At 41.9% G+C, this 24,776-nt stretch overlaps 1 protein-coding gene across 2 annotated transcripts in view; it reads right to left on the bottom strand.

Moving 5' to 3' along the window:
- LOC146688439 (epidermal retinol dehydrogenase 2-like) overlaps positions 1-24,576 on the bottom strand; it is a 34,209-nt gene extending 9,633 nt beyond the window's left edge. Inside the window, exons 1-6 of one of the 2 annotated variants that reach the window (XM_085438770.1) lie at positions 24,441-24,576; positions 17,004-17,331; positions 10,814-10,945; positions 10,524-10,623; positions 10,094-10,238; positions 6,658-6,783 (exon numbers count right to left, since the gene is read on the bottom strand). In XM_085438770.1, coding sequence (XP_085294896.1) covers positions 6,658-6,783; positions 10,094-10,238; positions 10,524-10,623; positions 10,814-10,945; positions 17,004-17,324 — 824 coding nt within the window. In that variant the 5' untranslated portion in view covers positions 17,325-17,331; positions 24,441-24,576. Of the gene's footprint in view, positions 1-6,657; positions 6,784-10,093; positions 10,239-10,523; positions 10,624-10,813; positions 10,946-17,003; positions 17,332-24,265; positions 24,405-24,440 lie in introns of those variants that run through there. The other variant, XM_085438771.1, reaches the window with a different exon arrangement.
- Between the last annotated feature and the right edge of the window lie 200 nt (positions 24,577-24,776).

Below are 24,776 nucleotides of genomic sequence, written 5' to 3'. Positions count from 1 at the left end.
TCTTTATACATTTGTATTATAACAGGCAGCGTGGTTTGTGAATGCAATAACTTAAGAACAAGATGATGTAGGATTTTAAAATTCATACCACAGGTGTACCTACTTGGCATGTTAGATGAGTCAGAATCTCAGTGACCTTGGATTTAAGGTCAAGGTCAGGGGTCACGTTTTCTGAAAATCCTGTGAATGCAATAACTCAAGTAGGAAGACACTTAAGATTTTCAAATGGATACCAAACATGCATCTACTTGGAGGCTGAGGGGCGGCACTGGCAGCTGACACAAACACGTTTACAGTCATTCACTCGTCAACATCAAAGGCCGGAGACGGTGATCACATCACAGATTTATTAGCAGCTCAGAACAAACTCTATAATCTCCATCTTTGTAACTCTGGCACTAAATAAATGAAATTTAACTGAATTGAATGCAGCTGTCTGTTCAACAGACCAGACTGGTCAGTGACTCGTGTCTGAGAGGATTCCAGTGTTTGAGTGAAGTTGAGCCTAAAATGACCAAAAATCAAAAACTGAACTAGATGCATTTGAGGTGAGTTTTAAATGCAGGCTGCAGACAGTCTGTGCTCTGAACATTGGACTGATTCTTATACAGCGCTTTTCTACTCTCCCGGAGTGCTCAAAGCACTGTGTACATGAACATGAATGAACATGCCACATTCAGCCATTCACACCCACTCATACAAGCACTTCCTTCTATACTTAAGCATTCACACTAGGGCTGCCACAAACGATTATTTTGATAGTCGACTAGTCACCGATTATTTTTGCGATTAGTCGACTAATCAGATCATCATCCATTAGACGTAAAACTACAGCTTATTGCACCAGCAGCATCTGCTCTTATATAACTATCATTAGCTTACAGCTTTAAGTGTTTAAGGTCTGTGCTCACTAAAAATAAAGACAGGATGATAGTTTATTAAATTTTAATGAAATTTGCAGATTGTTTCAGTGAAGTTTAATAAACTCCTTGCTATCTAAAATATAACAGGACAACGGAGTATATTCTGGAGCATCTCACACTTCTGATGATCAGCTGTCTGCTTGATGTTTATTCAGCTGTGTAAAAACTATAACTTTAATCTCAGCCAAACCGATTCACTCAGGAACAAATAAAATACTAAAAAAAGCCAAACAATAACATTTTAATTTATCTAAGTGACTCATATATCATGTTTAACCTGAGTAGCGAAAGACGGCGGTGGGTTTGAAAACGATTTGCCGGGAGTCCGGTGTTCTCACGGCTCTAGTGACCTAGCCCCCGGCTCGCTATCGAGCTAGTGGGTAACAGACGTCTCTGAAAACGTCGGAGCGCTTTTGAAAATATGTGGTGTCTTGATAAACTGAGCAGATATTTGAGGTTTACACAGCTACATTCTCGCCTGAAATATGTTAAACGTTTATTTTGTGACCCAGAAAGAATAATAAGAGTAACATTAAAACTAACTAGCTGCCGCCATTGTTGGAAACTGAGCTGGGCTGCGCTATGAATTCTGGGACACAGCTGCTTCTTCTTCGGGGTTTAACGGTAGCTGGCATCCTTGTACATGCAGTGCAGCCATCTTCTGTTTCAGTCCGTTATTACACTCTTAAATCCTGCTACTTATTCCTGCGTCTTTTGGGATCTTACAAAGCTTCAAACGACGCGTCGACTATTAAATCAGTCGTCGAAGATTTTAATAGTCGACGTAATCGTGACTAGTCGACTAATCGTGGCAGCCCTAATTCACACACATTCACACTCTGATGAACGCATCGGAGAGCAACTCGGGGTTAGTATCTTGTCCAAGGACACTTGACATGCAGACAGGAGCCGGGGATCGAACCACCAACAGTAGCTCAGTAGCTGATCTGCTCTACCACCTGAGCTACAGCCATTTCATTTGTTCACATTAATAAAATTCAGAAAATTAACAGATTTATCAATATGACAACACTATCATTAAATTGGGGATTAGATGAATTACAATCAAGTATTTCACTTTGTGTTTGAGGCAACACAAAGACATTAGATGCTCTTAAAAAACAAAAACAATCTAATTCATGGAACGAGGTCCCAGGAATCCTAAGGATCTGAAACATCTGAGATCTTAGGGATCTTGGTCAGTCGGTGGCTGATCCGATACCTGCTGATCTCTAATCTGGATTATAACATGCTCTGAAACCAGTTAGGCATGAGTTGCCATGGTAATCTTCCCCAATAAGAAATGATCCACCTTTGTAGTTCTTAAACCACTGGGTTAGTTAGCTGCGTAAGAGCAATCCAGCTTTGTAGCACAAGTCAGGTCCAGGAAGATTTGACCCCACATCTTGTTTCAGTATAATGACATTGGCGAATACAATATTAGGGAAACACAAATTTAATGAAAGTTAAATAAGTGTTATGAGAGCAAGACATAGTATCTGAATGTTGTCTTTAATACTTGACATTTTAGATATTATATAGCACTCATGGCTTCACTACATGTAAATACACCATCACATGTAAAAATGTCATGTGCTGGGTTTCATGGTCAATAAAGCATCAAATCCCTCCTAGTAAACTTCAACATTTAGCACAGACGGAGGTTGCAGAATGTTTCGTTACACGTTACAACAGTCCGAGCTACAATGTGCCCTGTACGTGGTTAGAGATTACAGCTGAGCACAACATCCAAACACATTTCAGTGTGCACTGAGGCGTTTGTGGCAGTCTATTTCAACGGCCAATTCCATGTAACGGCCAAAGAGGTAGCGCAGCTTCCACTGTAACACACTGACGATGATGGAGGGAAACAAAAGAGAACAGGATGAGGACAACAACAGAAATATAACCCCATCAGCACCAAGGTCATTTTAATGAAATGCATAACATATGTAACCATTACGGCAATCGAATAATCTGCCAGTGATGGCTGTGATGTCATTTTAATTATAAGGAAATAATATTTCTCTTCAACAATCAGTTTAAAGCCAAGTTTAACCTCATGTTATTGCTGGGATGTATCCATCTAAAAACAAACATCCACACAAAAAGATGACAAAGACGAGGACAGACCTGAAACAACTACTGTACCAAACACACCGACAACGATAAGACCATTACATAAACAACATGCAACATTACTGTATTCTGGCACAAAAGTCATCCAAGTGGAATCTTTATGAGTGTTAGTTAGTGTGCATGAGTTCAGTGTGTGCCAAAGACATTATTTAGGTCTGAGTCATTCTGGAAACGTTAGTAAGAGGGCAAAAAGAAATAATTAAAAACAAAATAAATCTCAGAATCAGTTTTGGGTTTGTTTTGTTTTTTAAATATACAATAAGTTTTTGCACGTATCAAATTGGTTTTAAATTTGGTGCCTTTTCACACCGGACATACGGACATACGACGTCCGTGTGAACATTTTGTGCGTTAAAAATACTTTTGGACTACCTATTGCTAATGCAGCCGTTCACACCAATCGTGTATTTTTATTGGACGAATTTGCTGAATTTATTTTTGTCAAACCAAGCTTGACTCTTCAGATGTTTTGGATCCGAATAAACTGATCTGACCAACCAAATCGCTGTATTTGGCAACAAGCTTGCTCATAGCTGCATATACAATGATACAGAAAGAGGAAAATGTTACCATTTTTACCACAGACACACTGATGAACGCTGGTCTGGCTCACTGGGCTCTCTGAAACGATTTCTCCTCCTCAGATCTGTTTCCAACTCTGCTAACAGCAGTTCAAACTGACACACTGACATCCTTCAATATGTATGGAACTCGTGACACAGCTTCAGCTGCTGGACAAAGCCATAAAACTCTCTCTGCTGAGAAATGGATAAAACCTAGAATCTGGATTTCTCCTTTTCTCATTTAGGAACATCACCACTTTATGTGGACTCCGTTTTAATCGTTTGCTGTTTTAACTGTTTGGAGTTTGTTGAAATAGTTTTGTGAGCTTTAAGCTGAGATTCTGGCAAAATATATATATATTAGGGGTGCAACGATACACAAAATTCACGGTTCGGTTCGATACTTTGGTGTCACGGCTTCATATTTTTTTGATACAAAAAAATGTTCATGCTTTTTTAATTTGTCATTTATTAAAATTATAAATATATATTTTAACTCAAAAGTACAGTTTTTAAATTTAATGTTGCTGAAACAACAAAGTAATAAAAAATAAATCTGATTGAGGAATCCCTCATCTTTGGAAAAGAGAGTTTATTACAGAGAAATTGCTCTTTCAAAATAAAAGCTATACTATACGCTTCTTCTGGGCTATATTCTCAGCAGCATATTAAACATATCAGGTCCCCATAAGGAGAATCCTGTGCTAACGGCTGTCTCAATGACTCGGGTAAAGTTTGCAGCATGCGTGCTTGTTGTTTTTGTCTGCTTCCACTTGTCTTTGCACTAGGATGTTGTCGGAGTAAATGTGCAGTCATATTCGTTGTGTTCCCACTAGTGCTGTCAGCGTTAATCTGAAATGACGTTAACGCCACAACACGGCAAATCTCCGTTAACGAGCTACCGCGGATCGCCCCGTGCATGGGGCTGGACGGCCAACAAGCTAACAAGCTAACTGCGCTAACACACTAGTTCCCACCCATGTAATTGAGCATTGCGTGGCACATCCAACATACTGTTTTACTTTAGTCCATGACGCGCTTACCTTCAGGGTCATACGTCACATGAAAACCAAAATAGTTCCAAACGCCAGATCTGAATGAGGGTGGGGGAGGTTCAATTTGCCATGTTGCAACAGCTTAGCTTCTGTCTTGCTAGCTTGCGCTGCGCTCAGTGGATCTGCGCTCGACAGTGCAGCCTAGGCGGATAAGTCGAACGCAGATCCACTGAGCGCTCAACACAGACAGCATCATCAGAAGAAAAGTTGATAAAATAAATAAAAAATTTTGTATTGTTCGATACATATGCGTACCGAACCGAAAGCACTGTATCGAACGGTTCAATATCGATACGAGTATCGTTGCACCCCTAATATTTATATGTAAAAATGGATACAGGATTTATTGATATGGTTTACATTATTCTAACTAAATATGATTTAGGGTCTAAAGTCCCGTTTTTTTGGCCAGGCCTTCTTTTCGAGGTTGGACTTCAGGTAAATATTGACAGGTTGTCCCATTCCTGTAGGTGAAACGTCACCAGCTACAGGTAGAGACATCCATCACCTTGTATTCTTGTGATAGCCTTTCCCCGCCCCATCGTGTGAACATGTGTACATGATCCTCCTCAACACCCCACCTCCAGCAAAAATCGACCTTCAAAGATGGTAACATGCATCACAACAAAAACTAGAAGTTAACCAAGTCGAGCAAAGGCCAGAGAGCAACAGGCAGTGTCATTAGGCCACTCCCACTCCCATCAAGGCCACCTGAATCACCAGAGTACAACCAGAAATACACAGAATGGTGACTGGTGCCCCCATGACCCCAGAAATAGCCCACAATATTATTAAAAAGTTAGTCATTCATAATTTCTGTGCATTGCTGCATGAGTGTTTTCACCAGAAAGTGGAGTGCAGCCAAACTATATTTGTTATGCACAGAGCATCCAGAAAGCATTCACAGCACTTCGCTTGTTTCACATTTTTATCTTAAAGCCTTTTTTCAAAATGGATTCAATTCACTTTTCACCTTAAAAACAAAAACCCCGCCGGTTCAAGTCTGGCTCCTGGCAGGGCCACTCGGGACATGATAAGAAGCCACTGCTATCCTGGCTGTGTGCTTAGGGGGAAGATGAACCTTCGTCCCAGTCTGAGGTCGGTACAGAGTGCTCTGGAAAAGGTCATCAAGGACGTCTCTGTACATTGCTGAATTCATCTCCCTCCACCCTGACCAGTCTCCCTGTTCCTGCTGCTGAAGAACATCCCCACAGCATGATGCTGCCACCACCCGGCTTCACTGTAGGGACCGTATTGGTCAGGTGATAAGCAGTTCCTCGTTTCCTCCAGACATGACGCTTGGCGTTCAGGCAAAAGAGTTTAATATTTGTTTCATCAGACTGGAGAATTTAATTTCTCGTGATCTCAGAGTCCCCTCAGGTTCCTTTTGGCAAACTTCAGGCAGGCTGCCACATGCCTTTTACTAAGAAGTGACTTCTGTCTGGCCTCTGCGTATAAATGATCAGTGCTGCAAAACAGCCAGTCCTTCTGGACCGTTCTCTCTCCAAACAGCAATGCTCCAGTTTTTTTGAGTGCAACCATCTGGTTATAATTGCTAACTAAGGCCCTTCTACCTGATCCCTCAGATCATCTGGGGAGCTAGCTCCAAAGAGTGAGCTGGTGGTTCTAAGCTTCTTCCATTTACACATGGAGGCCACTGTGCTCACTGTGATCTTCAGTGCTGTGGAAATTCTCTACCCTTCCCCAGATAGGTGCATTGATCTATGGAAGGACCAATCAAGGCCTTCTGTGTCTTGAGGTAGGTCAGGCGGTCTATTAAACCCCAGCACTTGTTCTATTTCACTTTACCAATTTCTGCACCCTCAATTTTCCAATGGGGATATACAAATGATCCATTTTGTGATAAGGCATGACAAAATATGGGACAAGTGAAGTGGATAAATCTTCAGATATCTCTACATTAGTGAGTGTGGAACTGTGTGCAAGTGAAAGAAACAAAGAAAGGTAGTGACTAACTTCTTCAGACCAGCTATGAGGTACATGCTCCGAGGCAAAAGCAAGTAGACCTGGTCTGTGAGCACAGCATGGATGATCTTCTTTGCCACATAATCAGGATTCAGGATTGGTAGCAGTTTTGGCCACCTGATGAACACAAAAAAAGAGACAAAAAAAAAAAAAAAAAGCACTGAACTTAGCATTTGTCAAGTTCTCCATTTCAAGTTCTCCTGCGACAATCTGGGTGGGTAATCAGATATTTGGTTGAAGGTTACAGAGGGTAGATTTTTAAATGATTTGGAAAATTATTACACTTTATATAATTCATGTAATTAATGCACTACATCTGCTTACATGATGTGTATTATAACATTCATCACACCAAATATACAACATGTAATTCTAATTTTAAACAGACTATTGGAATCTGCACAAACAGGCCCCCTAAAAAGATTTTACCCTTCAATAATGCTACAAATGGCAACTCTATGAATAGTTACACCGTACTAGCACCAGGTTTGCCCCCGTTTTGCTGTCAGAAATGCCTTAATGTTTGTGCCATAGATTAAACAAGGTGATGAAAACAGTACTTAGATTTTGGTGCACGTTGACATCATGGCCTCAGCTGCTGCCGATCTGTCGGCTGCACGTGCATAATGTGAACCTACCACATCCCAAAGCTGCTTCATTGGGATGTGGCAGCTGAAGGCCACTACAGTGAACTCATTGCCATGTTGAAGAAACAATATTGAGCTGACTGAGCTTTATGACATGATGCCTTATCTGGCTCGATGCACTGTGGTGATACAGGGATGGACACTGTGGCAACAATACTCAGTACCAACTGAACACTATTTAAACAGGACACACACACCGTAACATCTCCACAAGCATGAACTGACATTCTGACATTGCCATCCAAACATTACAGTAAGGGAGGAAATTTTACTGTAAGTCACAGTAACCTTGTTAATGTTGCCTATCAGCTCGTCACCCAGACAGCTGACACTCACTGGTTATTAATTTCTGGACCAGTCTCTGCCATCCTACAGATGCCTGGGTGGGATTAACCCCAGCAGATCAGCAGTTTGTGAAACACTAAGAAGCATGGTTTGACACCATGCTACATTCAAAGTCACTGAAGTCTCAGTTTGATGCCAGTCAGATCCTCAGTTTAAGCTTCAGGCAGTCGTACTGACCATGTCTACTTGCCCAATTGCATTGTATGGTAGGCTGATCACATGTTTGTGTTGAGAGGCAATTGAACAGTGTACCTAATAAAGTGGCTGTAAGCGTGTGCCCAAAAAAAAGGAACCTCATGTTCAGTCGTGTCTGTTAACATGTGGCTTAGCACTTTCAGTGCTGCCAGTCCACTTCCATCACATAACCTGTGGTCTTCTGTTCCTGGTTAATAACCAATATGTTTGGTTAGTTGGTCAGCAGCTGCTGTTTTTGTGTGAAACTGGAAGTGTAACAGGACTTCTACTCCTCATATGTGTCAGCAAGGTGGTTTGCGACTATGTGCTAGATGGCGTCTTGGGACACCTTTGCAGAATCTGCAACTTAGGTCATGTCAGCTGGGGTAGGCTCCTGTCTCTGTGGACCTGCTGCTTAGGCCTGTTAACAATAATCAGAGCCTCTGTCTACATTGGCCTTTTCTAGCCACTGGTAGCACTTCTTGATGTCAGCACATCCTCGCCCAATGGTATCATGCAAGGGCTTGGTCCGACATCTTTATGCATCTTCAGCTGCTTAAGGCATTCTTGGAGCCACTCATCTGGTGAGGTGGTGATGGTTGGTGGGCTGGCGCATCTCTGATGATGGCTCTGACACTCAGTAATCCTAATCCTCCCCCTCCTGTTGCTCATAGAGTCACAGTGTGCTGGATTTCAGGTGGAGACCTCCATGCTTTAAGAGGAGTATGCACCTTGACAACAGTGGCATCTATCTCCGTTTGTAGCATGGAGGAATATTGGTGTGACACTAAGAAAAACTATTGTAATTCTATTTCGAGAAAAAAAAGTAAAAATATTCAGATTACGGTTATTTCGAGACAAACTGCCACAGCTACAAAATGCCTTGTATAGACAGTTAGTTTTACTAACTGATCAGCATACTTGTGATGCAACTGTTGGTAGCCTTGAATCTGTCCATGAACAACCATTTCATGCTGTATAAATCCATTCTTCCAAGTTTGTGTGGCCATAAGCAACTTTCTGCACCATCTTTTCAATGTCCTTGTACTTGACCCAAAAGAGAAATAACTTCATTCCTTGTTACTAAATGAGATTCTGAAGTACTACGTTATAAACTTATAGGGTACAGCAACTGCTGCAGTTTGTCTGGAAACAACCATAATCTCCACATTTTGACTTTTTTCTCAAAATACATTTGACTTAAATCTCAAAATTTCGACTTTTGCAACTTTTATCTCTGTTTTTTTGTAGATGATGTGCTTCTGTTGGTATCAGGTGGTGAACTCCATCCCACATCGGAGTGGTTAACAGCCAAGTATGAAGCAGAGTGAGTGAGAAGTCTGAGGCCATTGTTAACAGAAAACCATAAGAAGTCCCGTTTGCAGTTTGCCACAAGCCATGTGGGGGACACAGCAAACATGTGGAAGAAGCTGCTCTGGTCAGATGAGACCAAAATGCAAAACGCTCTGTGTGGCGGAAAACTAACACTGCACATCACTCTGAACACACCATCCCCACTGTCAGATATGGTGGTGGCAGCATCATGCTCTGGGGGGGCTTCTCTTCAGCAGGGACAGGGAAGCTGGTCAGAGTTGATGGGGAGATGGATGGAGCCAAATACAGGGCAATCTTGGAAGGAAACCTCTTGGAGTCTGCAAAAGACTTGAGACTGGGGCGGAGCTTCACCTTCCAGCAGGACAACGACCCTGAACATAAAGCCAGGGCAACAATGGGATGGTTTAAAACAAAACATATCCATGTGTTAGAATGGCCCAGTCAAAGTCCAGATCTAAGAGTCTGTGGCAAGATCTGAAAACTGCTGTTCACAAACGCTGCCCATCTAAGCTGACTGAGCTGGAGCTGTTTCAAAGAAGAATGGGCAAAGATTTCAGTCTGTAGATGTGCAAAGCTGGTAGAGACAGACCCTAAAAGACTGGCAGCTGGAGCTGCAGCAAAAGCTGGTTCTACAAAGTATTGACTCAGGGGGCTGAATAATTACGCACACCCCACTTTGCAGTTATTTATTTGTAAAAAATGTTTGGAATCATGTCTGATTTTCGTTCTACTTCTCACGTGTGCACCACTTTGTGTTGGTCTTTCACCTGGAATTCCAATAAAATTGATTCATGTTTGTGGCTGTAATGTGACAAAATGTGGGAAAGTTCAAGGGGGCCAATACTTTTGAAAACCACTGTACAGGTTCTTAATGACACCTGTGACATTTGAAACCATAAAAATGGAAACCATGTAGCATGACCTACTTAGTTTGACATCCATCGAACATTCCGGTGTTGATGAAGTACGGGCATACAATCGTAGTTTTGACACCATCTTTCCCAGTTGCTAGCAGCTCAAGACCCACAGACTCTGCAAACCCTACTGCAGCAAATTTACTGGCACAGTAGTCTGCAGAATGAAGGTATAAGACAAAGCATTACAAAGAGATGTTCCTTAAATAAGGTTACTTCACCAATACCAGAAAGTGTATTTGTTTAGTTAAAATGATCACGTATGGGAGTATGCACTTTTACACTGATGGCTTAATAAATAATTCAGTCCTTAATAAAAACAATAAATAGATTAAAGAATACGTCATGTTCTCAAGCTCCACGTGTCAAACAGGGGATTCATCCAACACATTCAACTTTAGAATTACTGAGATGCATCACATGTTTAGGGAAGAAAACACACCTGCCAATCCATTGACTCCTATTAGTCCAGCAGAGCTGGCAATGCTGACAAGGTGCCCATGATTGTTGGCAATCATAGCAGGAAGGAAGGCCTTGTAGGTCTGAGGGGAGAAAGAAAAGGGGGGGAAAAAAAAAGACCAAATCACCTGCTGTAACAGAAAAGGTCGTATTCATTCTTAAATTCTACTAAAGAATCAACTGGAGACGTTAATGCCAAATTAAATATCACAGTGTTGTCTAATCTGCTAGTAAAATCATGTGGAGACTTGTCCATGTCCTTTACTGACTGACCCAAAAGTGAGCCATGATGTTGACATCCATGGTCTTCTCAATCAGTGAATCAGGAGCATCCATGAACTTCTTTCCTGTCACAATGCCGGCGTTGTTCACTAAAATGCTGACATCACCCACCTCTCGCTTCACCTACATGAAGGAATGAAGAAAAACCATCACGTATGAATAAATATCATTTTGTAAAAAAGATACTCCAAAGTAAAATGTACAACAGCTGTAGGATATGCATGAGGAAAAGAGATTCTATGATTTCCCAAACAATCTGTGTTGTCTTGAAATTGATCTGTGATTTAGACGAAGAGCTGTTGTTGTTCTCTCAGCTGCCTCAGTGATGCACAGACATAACTCAAACATACAGCGGTGTGAAAAAGTGTTGTCTCGTCAGTCCACAGAGTATTTTCTTAAAAGTCTTGGAGATCATCCAGATGTTTCCTGGCAAAACTGAGACGAGCATTTATGTTCCTTTCGCTCAGCAGTGGGTTTTGTCTTGGAACTGCTCTGCAGGCCATTTTTGCCAAGTTTCTTTCTTATTGTGGAGTCATGAACAGTAGCCTTAACTGAGGCTAGTGAGGCCTGCAGTTGTTGTTCTGGGGTCTTTGGTGATCTCGGATGACTCCTCTCAGGAAAAGCCGGCCGACCAAAATTACCCTAAGAGAACAGCGAAGGTCCACTACAGTTTCATGCTTTTGCCATCTGTGGATGATGGCTCTCACTGTGGTCCACTGGAGTCCCACAGCTTTAGAAATGGCTTCATTACCTTTTCCAGATCTCAATTAGCTTCTCATTTCTTCCTCAATGTCCTTGAATCGTGCCATGTCGTCTTGTTTTTGAGGATCTTTTTGGTTCTATTCAAAGTGATTTCTTGATTGAGAACAGGTGTGGCAGTAATCAGGCCTGGATGTGGCTAAATTGGCATTGAACTCAGCGTTACAATGCTGTGATACACCACAATGAATTTGTTATAACGGGGGGTTTGTATACCAGTATATCAGTTTAAATCAGATTTAAATCAGATCAGGGTATATCAGTTTTTCCACATGGGGCCATGTAGGTATGGATTTTTCTTCCCTCTTAAAAGCCTTCCTGTTTGTGTGTCATGTAACTAATATTTGATCATCTAATATTTGAATTTCTTTGATGAGCTCAAACATGCAAGTGTGACAAACATACAAAAAACCTGAAATCAGGACGGGGCCAACAGTTTTTCACAGCGCCGCAGGCTCAGTCTACATAACATTTAGATTCACTTTTTAGTTAAATTTTAAATAGCACCAATTCACAATTCAGTTGGAGATCAAACACACACTACATTATGTTACACTGACTAGAAAATATTTCATTATGGTACACAAAATAAAAGCCTCCCAATAAAGTGATAAAACAAAGATCCTGTCAGCTTCCATCTTAGAGAAAACCTCTGACAACAAACTGAATCAAGAGAGAGTATGCAAAGAGAGAAACATGTTTGGATGGTTACAGTTACACTTAAAACGGCCCGTGGTGGCTCCTCAGCCGGAGCGGGCGTGGCCAAGGTAAAGCGATCCCACGCCTGTGACGTGGACAATGACACCACGAGTAGTAACGCCGCTAAGCAACACTACCGGGGGAGTAGTGTGAGTGTCCGTTCATTTACAGCTTCCTACACTGTATATTCATTCTGTTTACATTTTTCAGTGTTAAATCTTCCTGTGAAACGCTGATCTAGACCCAAACAAGACAGAAGGCAGGAAGTGATGCTTGTACTCGATGGTTATTGCTGACTCATGTTTCTACACATGAAAGGACAAATCAATTATTTAACCGTACTGCTAATGTATACAGATGTGTACAAAAAGCAAAAGTCTTAATATAAAACATGAATTAATTAATTGCTGAGTCAGAGAAAGGTGCATTTTAGTCTTTGGATTATTTTTATTATTGTTTTGGGGTTTTTTGCCCTAAAGAATTATACCTAAAATATGCGGAGCTTCACTTTAACGATGAGGGAAAAGCTGCTGTAGGAGCCACTGTGATTAACACGACTGCTGTCATTGCCACTTTGCACCAGCATTTCAAATAAATGAAAAGTCAACAATGCAAAGGACGGCATTACTCAAGCTGTCTGCAGCTAATTTTAATTTTAGTGTATCAAATCAAATCAAATCAAATCACTTTTTATTGTCACATCACATGTGCAGGCACACTGGCACAGCACATGTGAGTGAAATTCTTGTGTGCGAGCCCCACAAGCAACAGAGATGTGCAAACACAACAACACAAACGAGCAAAATACAAGAATGGCCAACCTGAAACTAATAAATATATGTACAATATATAATAGTGTATGCATTTCTGGATGGGTATACTAAATATTTTCCTACGTGTGTGTGTGTGTGTGTGTGTGTGTGTGTGTGTGTGTGTATACACATTTTTACAAATTAAATAGTAAAAAAATAAAATAAAATAATAATAATAATAATAATAATAATAAAATATACAGAGTTGAATATGTGCAAAACAAGTGACGTGTTCAGCAGTCTGATGGCCTGATGGAAGAAGCTGTCTCTCAGTCTGCTGGTACGGGACCGGATGCTGCAGAACCTCCTTCCTGATGGAAGCAGTCTGAACAGTTTATGGCTGGGGTGACTGGAGTCCTTGATGATCCTCCCCGCTTTCCTCAGGCACCGCTTCCTGTAGATGTCTTGGAGGGAGGGAAGCTCACCTCCAATTATCCGTTCAGAGCACCGCACTACTCGCTGGAGAGCTTTGCAGTTGTAGGCGGTGCTGTTGCCATACCAGGTGGTGATGCATCCAGTGAGGATGCTCTCAATGGCACAGTGATAGAAGGTCCTGAGGATGCGGGGGCTCATGCCGAATCTTTTCAGTCTCCTGAGAAAGAAGAGGCGCTGCTGCGCCTTCTTCACTGTTTTGTTTGTGTGTACTGACCACGTAAGATCCTCAGCCAGATGTACTCCAAGGAACCGGAAGCTGCTCACTCTCTCCACAGCAGCGCCGCTGATGGTGATGGGGGTGTGTACTTCTCTGCACCTCCGGAAGTCCACTATCAACTCCTTTGTCTTTGCGACGTTGAGGGTGAGATGGTTGTCTTGACACCAGTGGGTCAGGGCGCTGACCTCCTCCCTGTAAGCCGTCTCATCACCGTTGGTGATAAGACCCACCACTGTAGTGTCGTCCGCAAACTTCACAATGATGTTGGAGCTGTTAGTGGCTGTGCAGTCGTAGGTGTAGAGTGAGTATAGGAGAGGGCTCAGTACACACCCCTGTGGAGCACCAGTGTTCAGTGTGATGGGGGATGAGGTGATGCTGCCCAGTCTGACCACCTGGCGTCTGTCAGACAGGAAGCTAAGGATCCAGCTGCAGAGGGAGCTGCTCAGTCCTAGATCCTGCAGTTTCCTGTCCAGCTTTGAGGGAACGATGGTATTGAATGCTGAGCTGTGATCTACAAACAGCATCCTCACATACGTGTCTCTCTTCTCCAGGTGTGACAGGGCAGTGTGTAGTGTCAGGGCTATGGCATCATCAGTGGACCTGTTGTGGCGGTATGCAAACTGTAGAGGGTCCAGTGAGTCGGGTAGTGCAGAGCAGATGAAGTCCCTGACCAGCTTCTCGAAGCATTTGCTCACGATGGGGGTCAGGGCTACAGGTCGCCAGTCGTTCAATGAGGAGATGGTGGAGGATTTGGGTACAGGGACGATGGTGGCCATTTTGAAGCAGGCTGGGACTACAGACAGAGAGAGGGAAAGGTTGAAGATGTGCGTGAACACTCCAGCCAGCTGAGCCGCGCATGACCTGAGGACGTGGCCGGGAATCCCGTCCGGACCAGTAGCTTTGCGTGCGTTCACCTTCCTGAAGCACTTCCGCACATCCTCCTCAGACACAGTGCGCACTGACGTCATCCGCGGTGCGCACACTGTCCGGTCTCATGGTGTTCGCTGCGTCGAATCTAGCGTAGAATACGTTTAGATCCTCACACAGAGAGGCCGTGGTCTGCGGTGTGCTGGTTTTCCCTCTAAAGTCTGTGATCGTGTTTAGTCCCTGCCACATACTCCGAGGGTTGTCAAACTGTTGTTCCACCCTGTCCCTGTACTCACGTTTGGCTGCTTTGATCGTCTTCCGGAGTTGGTAATGTGCGTGTTTGTAGTCCGATGTGTTCGCGGAGGCAAAGGCGGTGCTCCGTGCCGCCAGTGCCGCGCGAACATCTCCGTTAATCCAGGGTTTTTGATTTGGGAAGGATTTAACTGTTCTGGATGGGACGACATCTTCCACGCATTTCCTGATAAATCCACAGACTGAGTCTGTGTATTCATCAATGTCTCTGGCGGCCACGTGAAACATTTCCCAGTCCGCGTGATCAAAACAGTCCCGCAGCGCAGACTCCGATTGGTCCGTCCAACAGTGCACCGCCCTCCGGGTTGGAGCTTCCTGTTTCAGCTTCTGCCTGTAGGCGGGCAGGAGCAGGATAGAGCAGTGATCTGATTGGCCGAATGGGGCGCGGGGGAGGGCTTTGTACGCATCCCGGAAAGAGGTGTAGCAGTGGTCGAGTAGCCGGTCTCCACGTGTGTTAAAATGGATGTGTTGATGGAGTTTTGGTGAGACTTTCTTCAGGTTTCCCTTATTAAAGTCTCCGGCTGTGATAAACGCTGCCTCTGGGTGTGCGGTTTCCTCGCTGCTGATCGCGCTGTACAGTTCCCTGAGTGCACGGTCAGTGTCGGCTTGTGGGGGAATGTAAACAGCCGTAATAATCACTGCTGTAAATTCCCTCGGTAGCCAGAATGGCCGGCACTTAATCATCAGGTACTCCAGGTCCGGTGAGCAGAAGGATTTGACCGGGTGCACGTTCGCATAATCACACCAGCTGTTGTTGATCATGAAACACACACCACCGCCTCTGCTTTTCCCAGTAAGATCCTGTGACCTGTCCGCGCGGTGCACAGAGAACCCCGGCAGTTGTATTGCGGAGTCCGGTACTTTGTCCGATAGCCAGGTTTCTGTGAGGCAGATCACGCAGCAGTCCCGCATCTCTCGCTGGAATGAGATCCGTGCCCGAAGCTCGCACAGCTTGTTCTCCAGAGACTGCATATTAGCCAGTAATAAACTGGGTAACGGTGGTCTGTTAGTGCGCCGTCTCAGTCGAACCAGAACGCCAGATCTTCTCCCTCTGCGTCGGCGTTTGCGGCCTCCAGGGCCAGAGAACAAAGGCGTCTCAGGTGAGATGAATGGGGGGTCTGCAAACGGAGCGTCCGTGTTGCAAAACTTGAACTCCGGAAAGTTATAAGAAAGACCGTCTTTTATGTCCAGTAAGGTTTGTCGGTCGTACACAAGGAGACAAGTGCTGCTCGTGAAAAAATAAAGGAAAAGTAAAATTAAACACAGAAGAAAGCCTATGTGTGTGTGGCTGAGTGTGAGAGAGCGAGTTACTCATAAGTGCAAAAGCTCCATGTGCTGTTAAGTAGGAGAGAATTAACACATCATTAGCATTCAACGGGGTCTTAATGAGCAAACGTTTATGCAGCTCTGCCAACTCCTGCAGAAATTATGAACAACTTGTATGTCATAAATTTTTCATATGGTTTCTTATAATTGTGCAACCATAGCATCATTGTCACAAGCCAAAAAACTGAATTAAAGTGAATGGATCAGACAGTGTGATAACAAAGTAAGTAACATGTTGATCCAGTGGTTAGCACTGTTGCTGCACAGCAATTACGTCCTACAGTTAAAAGCACTGGCTTCCTGGGACTTTTCTGTGTAGCAGTCCAGGTACTCCAGCTTCACCCATCACAAATATATGGTTAGATTAGCTGCTGATTCTAAATTGTGACTATGACTCTTAATGGTCATTTCTCTGTTAGCCCTGCAACAAGTAGAAACCTGTTTAAGGTGCGCCCCATCTTTCACCCACTACAATAGGCTCCAGCCCCCCAATGAACCTGAATTAGACAATGAGGGAAACCACAGATTTCTCTGAAGACTTAAAATCATTTGAATACAAAAGTTAAAAGTTCTAAAACTACTTAGACTAATATAATGTATTTTTATTTTCAAGCCACTGAAAGTTTGGACGTTGTAATAAGCTCAGGTGGTTAACTTGTTGCACGTACACATCGATGTTAACTCAAGTCAAAAACGAAGTAGATGCCAGTTGCGCTACAGGCACGTCGGTCTAATGTTCACCCAGAAACTTTACCTGGTCAGCCACTCTGTAAACTTCATTCTTGTCACTGCAGTCACAGATATAGTAGTGGACTCGACTGGCTCCATTACTTTTAGCCAGTCTAGCAGTTTCCTTCATCCCTTCCTGGTTGATATCCCACAGCACCAGCACGGTGCTATAAGCTGCAAATTCCTGAGCCATGAGACGGCCGATTCCACCACCGGCTCCTGTAATGAGCACCACCTCACCAGCAATGTTCTTCTTTTTCTTTGGCACAAAGAAGTAGATGAAAGACTCCACATTGTACCAGATGGACAAAAGGAGTACTTTGATGGTTTCCAAGAAGAAATTCATAATGAATCTGGAAAGAAAGAAGAGAGACATCAATCAAAAACAAAACAAACGTTTCCTGGTATTATGAATAAGACTGGAAATCTTGATGAAATGATTTTCCTCCAATTTTTTATACAAGTAGCTTCAGTCAGATTACAGAAACCTTTGTGTTATTCCTATGACTCTTTTTAGTTTTGTCTTTAATGAATTTAAAAGAACTTCAAAGCAAGTTGTTTTGGGGCATTATAGAATTTTGTGAAAAATGAATTCAGGAATAATCATAATCAAAAGGTGCACCTCAAGGCTCTGTATTAGGACCGACACCATTTCAATAATAATTTAAGAAAAAGGCTGTACCGTGACAAAACGTGGAACAAGGGATATGCTGTTAATGCTTTCTGAATGCACCGTGTATCAGCATTGATACTGGCAACTTGCAGGCAGGACCATTTATAAGTGTAAATAAATAATGAGTACAATCAGCAAGCGCCCCTCATTTATCATACACTACCTCGTTTGGAGTGCAAATCTGACATGAGCTGCATCATAGTGCATATATAGCAGGAGAAAAGTTTTTTTGTCTTAAGTGGTGAAACAAGTTTATTTTACACAGTATTGAAGATTGAATAGCTCTCCCTCTCAGACATGCCTGTGTGTCTGTGCTTGTTCCATTGTGTGTGCTGAAGATGTGAACGCATAGCATTGCTATAACAATGACACTGTGATACGACAATCACATAAAAAGTAATACCATACCATATTATCAGCACAGCCCTAAATAATGATGTCAAACACAGCCAGGAGAAAGTATATGCACACTACCTGTTTTTTTGTTGCGGCCCGTCATCCAACTGGGCCTTACTCAGACTTTATCAGAACTCTTTGTTTTTAATCTGGTTTAATGCTCAGTTGTTGTGGGTGATTTTAACATCCATGTAGATGCTGAAAATGACAGCCTCAACATGGCATTTAATCTGTTATTAGACTCAATTGGTTTCTCTCAAAATGTAAAAGAACCCACCCACCACTTTAATCACACTCTAGATCTTGTTTTAACATATGGCATAGAAACTGAACATTTAACAGTGTTTCCTGAAAACCCTCTCCTGTCTGATCATTTCCTGATAACATTTACATTTACAATAATTGATTACACAGCGGTGGAGAGTAGACTTTATCAAAGTAGATGTTTTTCTGAAAGCGCTGTAACTATGTTTAAGAATATAATCCACCCACTGTTATCATCTTCAATGCCCTGTACCAACACAGAGCAGAGCAGCTATCTGAACGCTACCCCAACAGAGGTCGATTATCTTGTTAATAATTTCACCTCCTCACTACGTACGACTCTGGATACTGTAGCTCCTGTGAAAACTAAGGCCTCTAATCAGAAGTACCTGACTCCGTGGTATAATTCTCAAACACGTAGCCTAAAGCAGATGACTCGTAATCTGGAGAGGAAATGGCGTGTCACAGATTTAGAGGATCATCATTTAGCCTGGAGAAATAGTTTGCTGCTTTATAAGAAAGCCCTCCGCAAAGCCAGAACATCTTACTATTCATCACTGATTGAAGAAAATAAGAACAACCCTAGGTTTCTCTTCAGCTCTGTAGCCAGGCTGACAAACAGAGCTCTTTTGAGCCAACCATCCCTTTAACGTTAACTAGTAATGACTTCATGAACTTCTTCACAAATAAAATTTTTATCATTAGAGAAAAAATTACCAATAATCATCCCACAGATGTATTATTATCTACAGCTACTCTTAGTACCATTGATGTTAAGTTAGACTCTTTTTCTCTAATTGATCTTTCTGAGTTAACTTCAATAATTACTTCTTCCAAACCATCAACGTGTCTTTTAGACCCCATTCCTACAAAACTGCTCAAAGAAGTCCTGCCATTAATTAATTCTTCGATCTTAAATATGCTCAACCTATCTCTAATAATCAGTTATGTACCACAGGCCTTCAAGCTGGCTGTAGTTAAACCTTTACTCAAAAAGCCATCTCTAGACCCAGCAGTCTTAGCTAATTATAGGCCAATCTCCAACCTTCCTTTATATCAAACATCCTTGAAAGAGTAGTTGTCAAACAGCTAACAGATCATCTGCAGAGGTTTATTTGAAGAGTTTCAGTCAGGTTTCAGAGCTCAGCACAGAAACAGCTTTAGTGAAGGTTACAAATGATCTTCTTATGGCCTCTGACAGTGGACTCATTTCTGGCATTCAGCCTAATCCTGGCCCACCTGAGTAGTTTTAAAAACATGCCTGGGTTACATATTTTACATGTTAATGCCTACCTGACAAGATAGATATGGTGTTCATCGTCCAAGAAAAGATGGTGTAGTAGCAATGTATGTTAAATGTAGTTTTCCAGTGCGAATGAGGCTTTCCAAATCTTTTTCTAAAATAATATTCTCTCCCCCGATCAGTCTGGTTTCAGAAAGCAACATAGCACTGTCACAGCTTCGATTAAAGTTTTAAATGACTTTGTGGAAGCTTTTACTGTGTGGCACTTTTTATAGATTTGTCAAAAGCATTTGACACAGTACATCATAAGCTGTTATGTCACAGACTTTTAGATATTGGCTTTCCAGACCAAGCTACTGACTGGTTTTCAAATTATCTTTCTGATCATAAGCAGAGTGTTCACGATGCAGTCCACGATTGTTCTTGTTATCCAAGTGTCACAAAAGGTGCACCTCAAGGCTCTGTATTAGGACCGACACTATTTGCAGTTTACATTAATAATTTGGAGCAGAATGCATCTGCTGCATCTCTACGCTGATGACACTGTTGTTTACTATCACACAAACTCAAATGCCCTGGATTTTGATCATCTACAGATTGCATTTATTATTCAGTCACATTTGTTCCATCTCAAACTCGTACTGAATGCTGGCAAAATGAAGCACATGTTGTCTGCAAACTAAAAGAAATACCTGCCTAATTGAATTTGTGTGGTTATAAACACCTAGCTATTTTAATACATGAATGTGTCTCAAGTCACATATTAAAAATTAATTTAAAAAAAAGCTCAGATTAAAAGTAGTGTTCTTCTATAGAAATGAATCAAAAACAACTTTGCTACCACGTTCTTACCTCACGTTGATTATGATGAGATTACTTATATGAACACTCGCGTGAGCTCTTTTACAGACACTGCTTGATCATGCAGCGCTATATTTCACCATTGTACTTTTTACTCTTTGGTTAACTGGCCTCCCCTGTCCACACACAGAGTAATGCATTTGGCTTGTTCGGAGTCCCAGACACTTTCCTGCACCTCCCCAGATAACATCATCCACAACGACATCTGTGCCAAGAATGTGGAGCAGGTGGCCACGATCCTGGAGTCTCTGAGGCAGGCCAGACTCACGGCCAAACCAAGTGACGGAGGAAGGTGGAGTATCTGGGGTACCACAAACCAGCAGCCATGTTCTTCACAGTGATGAGAATAAGGCCATTAAAATAACTTTTTTCAGCGACTGGTAATCTAACCAATTACTTTTTCTATCATTACAACGCCGTAACCGTTACTAACAAGAAAATGCGGTGGGTGCGTTACTGTTTTTCAACACACAGATGCTTAAAGCCGTCTTCATCTTACTGTGAGCTAGGGAGGGTGAAACAATTGCACAAGTGCTGCTGATTGGCTGAGGAAGAGTAAAGTAGTCATGGTAAATCAACCAGAGGCAGGCATGGGCGGGTGCTGACATACAAACAGATATGTAGAGCGATGAGACAAAGTCATGGAGAGTCCAGATAATTCAAAGGTAGCAAACAGCTGAAGTGGAAGTGCAGAAATGATTTTTCTCTTAGAAGAGATAAAAGGCTAGTTCCCATTTACTTTAATAATAAACTCATTTTTATAACAAACAGCTGAAGATATATTTTAGTATGTTCAAGTATGTTTAGTAATTTATATTTTAGTAGAGTTCATTAAGAGGGGATCCAAGCTCTTTTACATATTTAAACTAGAGATGGACCGATCCGATATTACATATCAGTATCGGTCCGATACTGACGTAAATTACTGGATTGGATATCGGAGAAAAATAAAAAATGTAATCCGATCCAATAAATATAAGAAAAAAAAAAAAGCACCTCACAAAACTTGCAACACGGCGTAACTCGGCTCATAACCGTAGCACGTCGCAGCAGTGTGGTCACGTGATAGAGCAGCTGTGTGTATTTGTAGCCTCGCTACCAAACCAACATTTCATCTCCGAGGAAGTTTTCCCAGAGAGAAGTAAAGCAAGTGTGTAAGTTCATCTCTGAATGTTTGTAAAGCATTCCAGCGTTAAGCTTAACAACCTATGGAGCGACTGCCTCTTCTCTCTCCTGCTGCCACTTCAATCGTGACACTGATCAATGATCAGCTGATCGGCTTTTCTGTGGCGAGTCCGTCTCTCTTCTTTGTTTTTGGCCCACTTTGCACCAGAAAGAGGAAACCAGCGGCTGAACAACAGCAGCACGTTTTAGCTTGATAAGCTGTTGTTATAATGTATTTAATATTACTTTCTACTCGAGGATCTTTTTCTACAGCTGACGGCTGTAACTGTGCAGGGGCGGATCTAGCAAAGTTTAGCCAGGGGGGCCGATAGGGCATGAACAGGGAAAAGGGGGCACAAAGACATACTTTTCTTTCTTATTCTCATTTAAAATGTCGAGCTTTTAATAAATAATTATCTGAATCTTACACCCAAAGTTTTAATCTGATGTAAAATGTATAGAAGTCCATTACTGTATATAGTAACTATTAAGTCTAATATACCCTAGTAAGCTATAGTACTTTTTCCTTTGGAAAGATACCATCTGTGCAGTTCTGTTGAAGAAAGATGTTGAATCTATTTAATTATTCTTGAAAAATAATTGATTTCTGTGCATTTTTTTTCACACTGCATCAAATTAAAGTTGATTATGTCGATTAAGCGTCATGAGGTGGAGCGTGGTTCCCCCCTTTTTTTTGCTGGGAGTTTGCAACCCTATTAGTTAGGTTGCTTAATATTTCTGCTAAGTACTCTTTAAAATGCCAGAATAGGGAGGATGGAGCAGGTTTAAGTTTATTAGATTGATCAGTTTTGCTGAACTATGTAATGTTTTGGGTGCAGTGTATTTTTTACATACAGGTTTAACAGAATAGCTTTAGTGTTGTTGTTTATTTAAACTTGAGTATGAACTTATCAAAATGCAGCAAGATATTAAAAAAACAGTCTTATTGATTAAAAAACACTATATCGGATTCATATTGACAGATTCAAGATGGCGGCGCGCACGGGTGCAGCGGCTCTTAGCTCTCCAGTTTGGTGCTCGTTTTTACTACTTTGAACTATTACCGTCAGGCCGACGGTACAGGTCACATAAAACCAGGACAAACAGATTCAGGGATAGCTTCTTTCCCAGAGCTACCACCGTAGTAAATAAGCACAAAAACAATTGAACCTATTCCATACAGTCACTGTCATTATATTATGCTGCTACTCATACTGTCATTATATTAATGCTGCTATCCTGTATATATTGTACATACTATTGTTTGAGTACTTACGATTGTTTTTTTTGTACTTTTTATATTTTACATTTATATTTATTATTGAAACTTGCACCAACGGAGTGGCACTCCAATTTCGTTGTACTCTGTACAATGACAATAAAGGCTATTCTATTCTATATTGGTATCGGCAGATATCCAAATTTATGATATCGGTATCGGACATAAAAAAAAGTGGTATCGTGCCATCTCTAATTTAAACATTTTCTAAAGTAATGCAATAGTTACCTTTCCTGGTAATTAGTTACGTTTACAATATTGTAACTCCATTACTACTTAAAAAAAGTAACTGCGCATGCGTGTTTTACCCATATTCTATCGCAATATTTCATTTTCCTATCGCTGCCCAACATTACACCGGTATTATCGTGACCGTGATTATCAGTATAGCCCAGCCCTAATTGTAATGCGTTTCCTATCTTAGTTTCCTACAGTCAAATGTATGACTATCTGTTTAAAATCTAGAGGCTGGCTGCAAATGGGCCATGCAACATGATAAAGAGCCAAACACACCTGCAACAAGAAGGGCTGAAGAATCAATGAGCTGCAATGGCCCAGTCAAAGTCCAGACCTCGACTGAAATGTTGTAGTGGACCAGAGCAAGAGCTGTACATGAACAACTGGCTGCAAAGCTCAACGTAAAGCAACGCTGTTTAAAAACTGACAATGATGCCAGACTGACAGCCATTCATTACTTCAATGTGTTGCTGCTAAGGACAGCTAACAGCTGTCGAATCAACCACCGTGTTAAATAATGACATTGTATAATACAACATGTGCTGCTCATCAGAGGTTGCATTACTTTACTTTCAGAAGCTGGCAGGGACCCGATTTTATTTCTATAATGAGTAAGTGAGAAAAACCTGAGAACTCAATGTGTGTACTTTTCTATGTGTGTGTACTTTTTTAAATATATGCCACAAGACTGAAATCACCCTTCGCAAAAACCTCCTTACACGTGAGACAGAATTTGCAGACAGCACCAAACCGCAAGGCAACAACCACTTCCTCTTTGAACGGTCAAAACCTCAAAACTCTGAAAACTGTTGTCCCGATTGGACAAAGGTTAGAAAGTAGGTTTCGTGTCAAAGGTAATCAGGACACCTTTTGCTTTTTAAAACGACTGCAGGCTTTTCTGGGACAATTAAAACTCGAGTTGTTGATTGTCAAACATCCGGGTAAGTAATTTTCTGGTGATGAAGTTTTGTATGATTCACTAAAAGTAACCAGTTCTAGGAATTTAGACAAAAACTTACTCAAAAATCAAAACTTGTATCTTGTTGTGAAGCATCACTGGCAGTTTAACACCAGCTGTAACACGCTGCCGTGTTACAGCCGTTTGCAAAAGGCAAGCATATCATGAAACACTTTGATGCTTTCAGCTGAAATTAACTTTCATTAACTCACCAAAAACCCAGAGTCCCGTTCAGGCGGTTTGACAGTGAACCCGTTCCCTCGCCTTGTTGGCACACACCGCATCAGTTTGAGTCAACCTTTGCTCTCCACATAGGCTAACGTTATCAAACTGATAACGGAAACTAATAAAGCGTATCTGTAGAGTTCGCAGAGAAAGGAAACGTACCGTGCTCTTTATTTGGTGGGACAACACCGCGTCTCCAACACAAGCCGTTCAATATTGTGTCACAGCAGTTTGTGTAGCCTGCGGGCGAAGAAGCACGATGTCACATCAAACAGAACCAACACGGATATGCGGGGTGTGTCTGTGCCTGTTTTCTGCCCAGATGCATCATGGGACTTGGAGTACGTGTGCTTACTGTTACGCATACAGCGTGTAATTAGCCACATGCTACATGTTTAAAGCGCTTCCATGCCTTTAAGCATGTAGACACTGTCAAACCTAACCTTTTCAAACTAGGCATAAAAATGAGAAAGTAGTGTGACTTAAATGACTTTAATC

This window comes from Copadichromis virginalis, linkage group LG18, assembly GCF_057382275.1.
Source record: "Copadichromis virginalis isolate Kocher_CV1m ecotype Utaka linkage group LG18, C_Virginalis_male_GT1.1, whole genome shotgun sequence".
NCBI classification, from domain to species: Eukaryota; Metazoa; Chordata; class Actinopteri; order Cichliformes; family Cichlidae; genus Copadichromis; species Copadichromis virginalis.
Note: the sequence above shows the minus strand (reverse complement) of the source record. Positions and strands in the feature narration are given on the sequence as shown.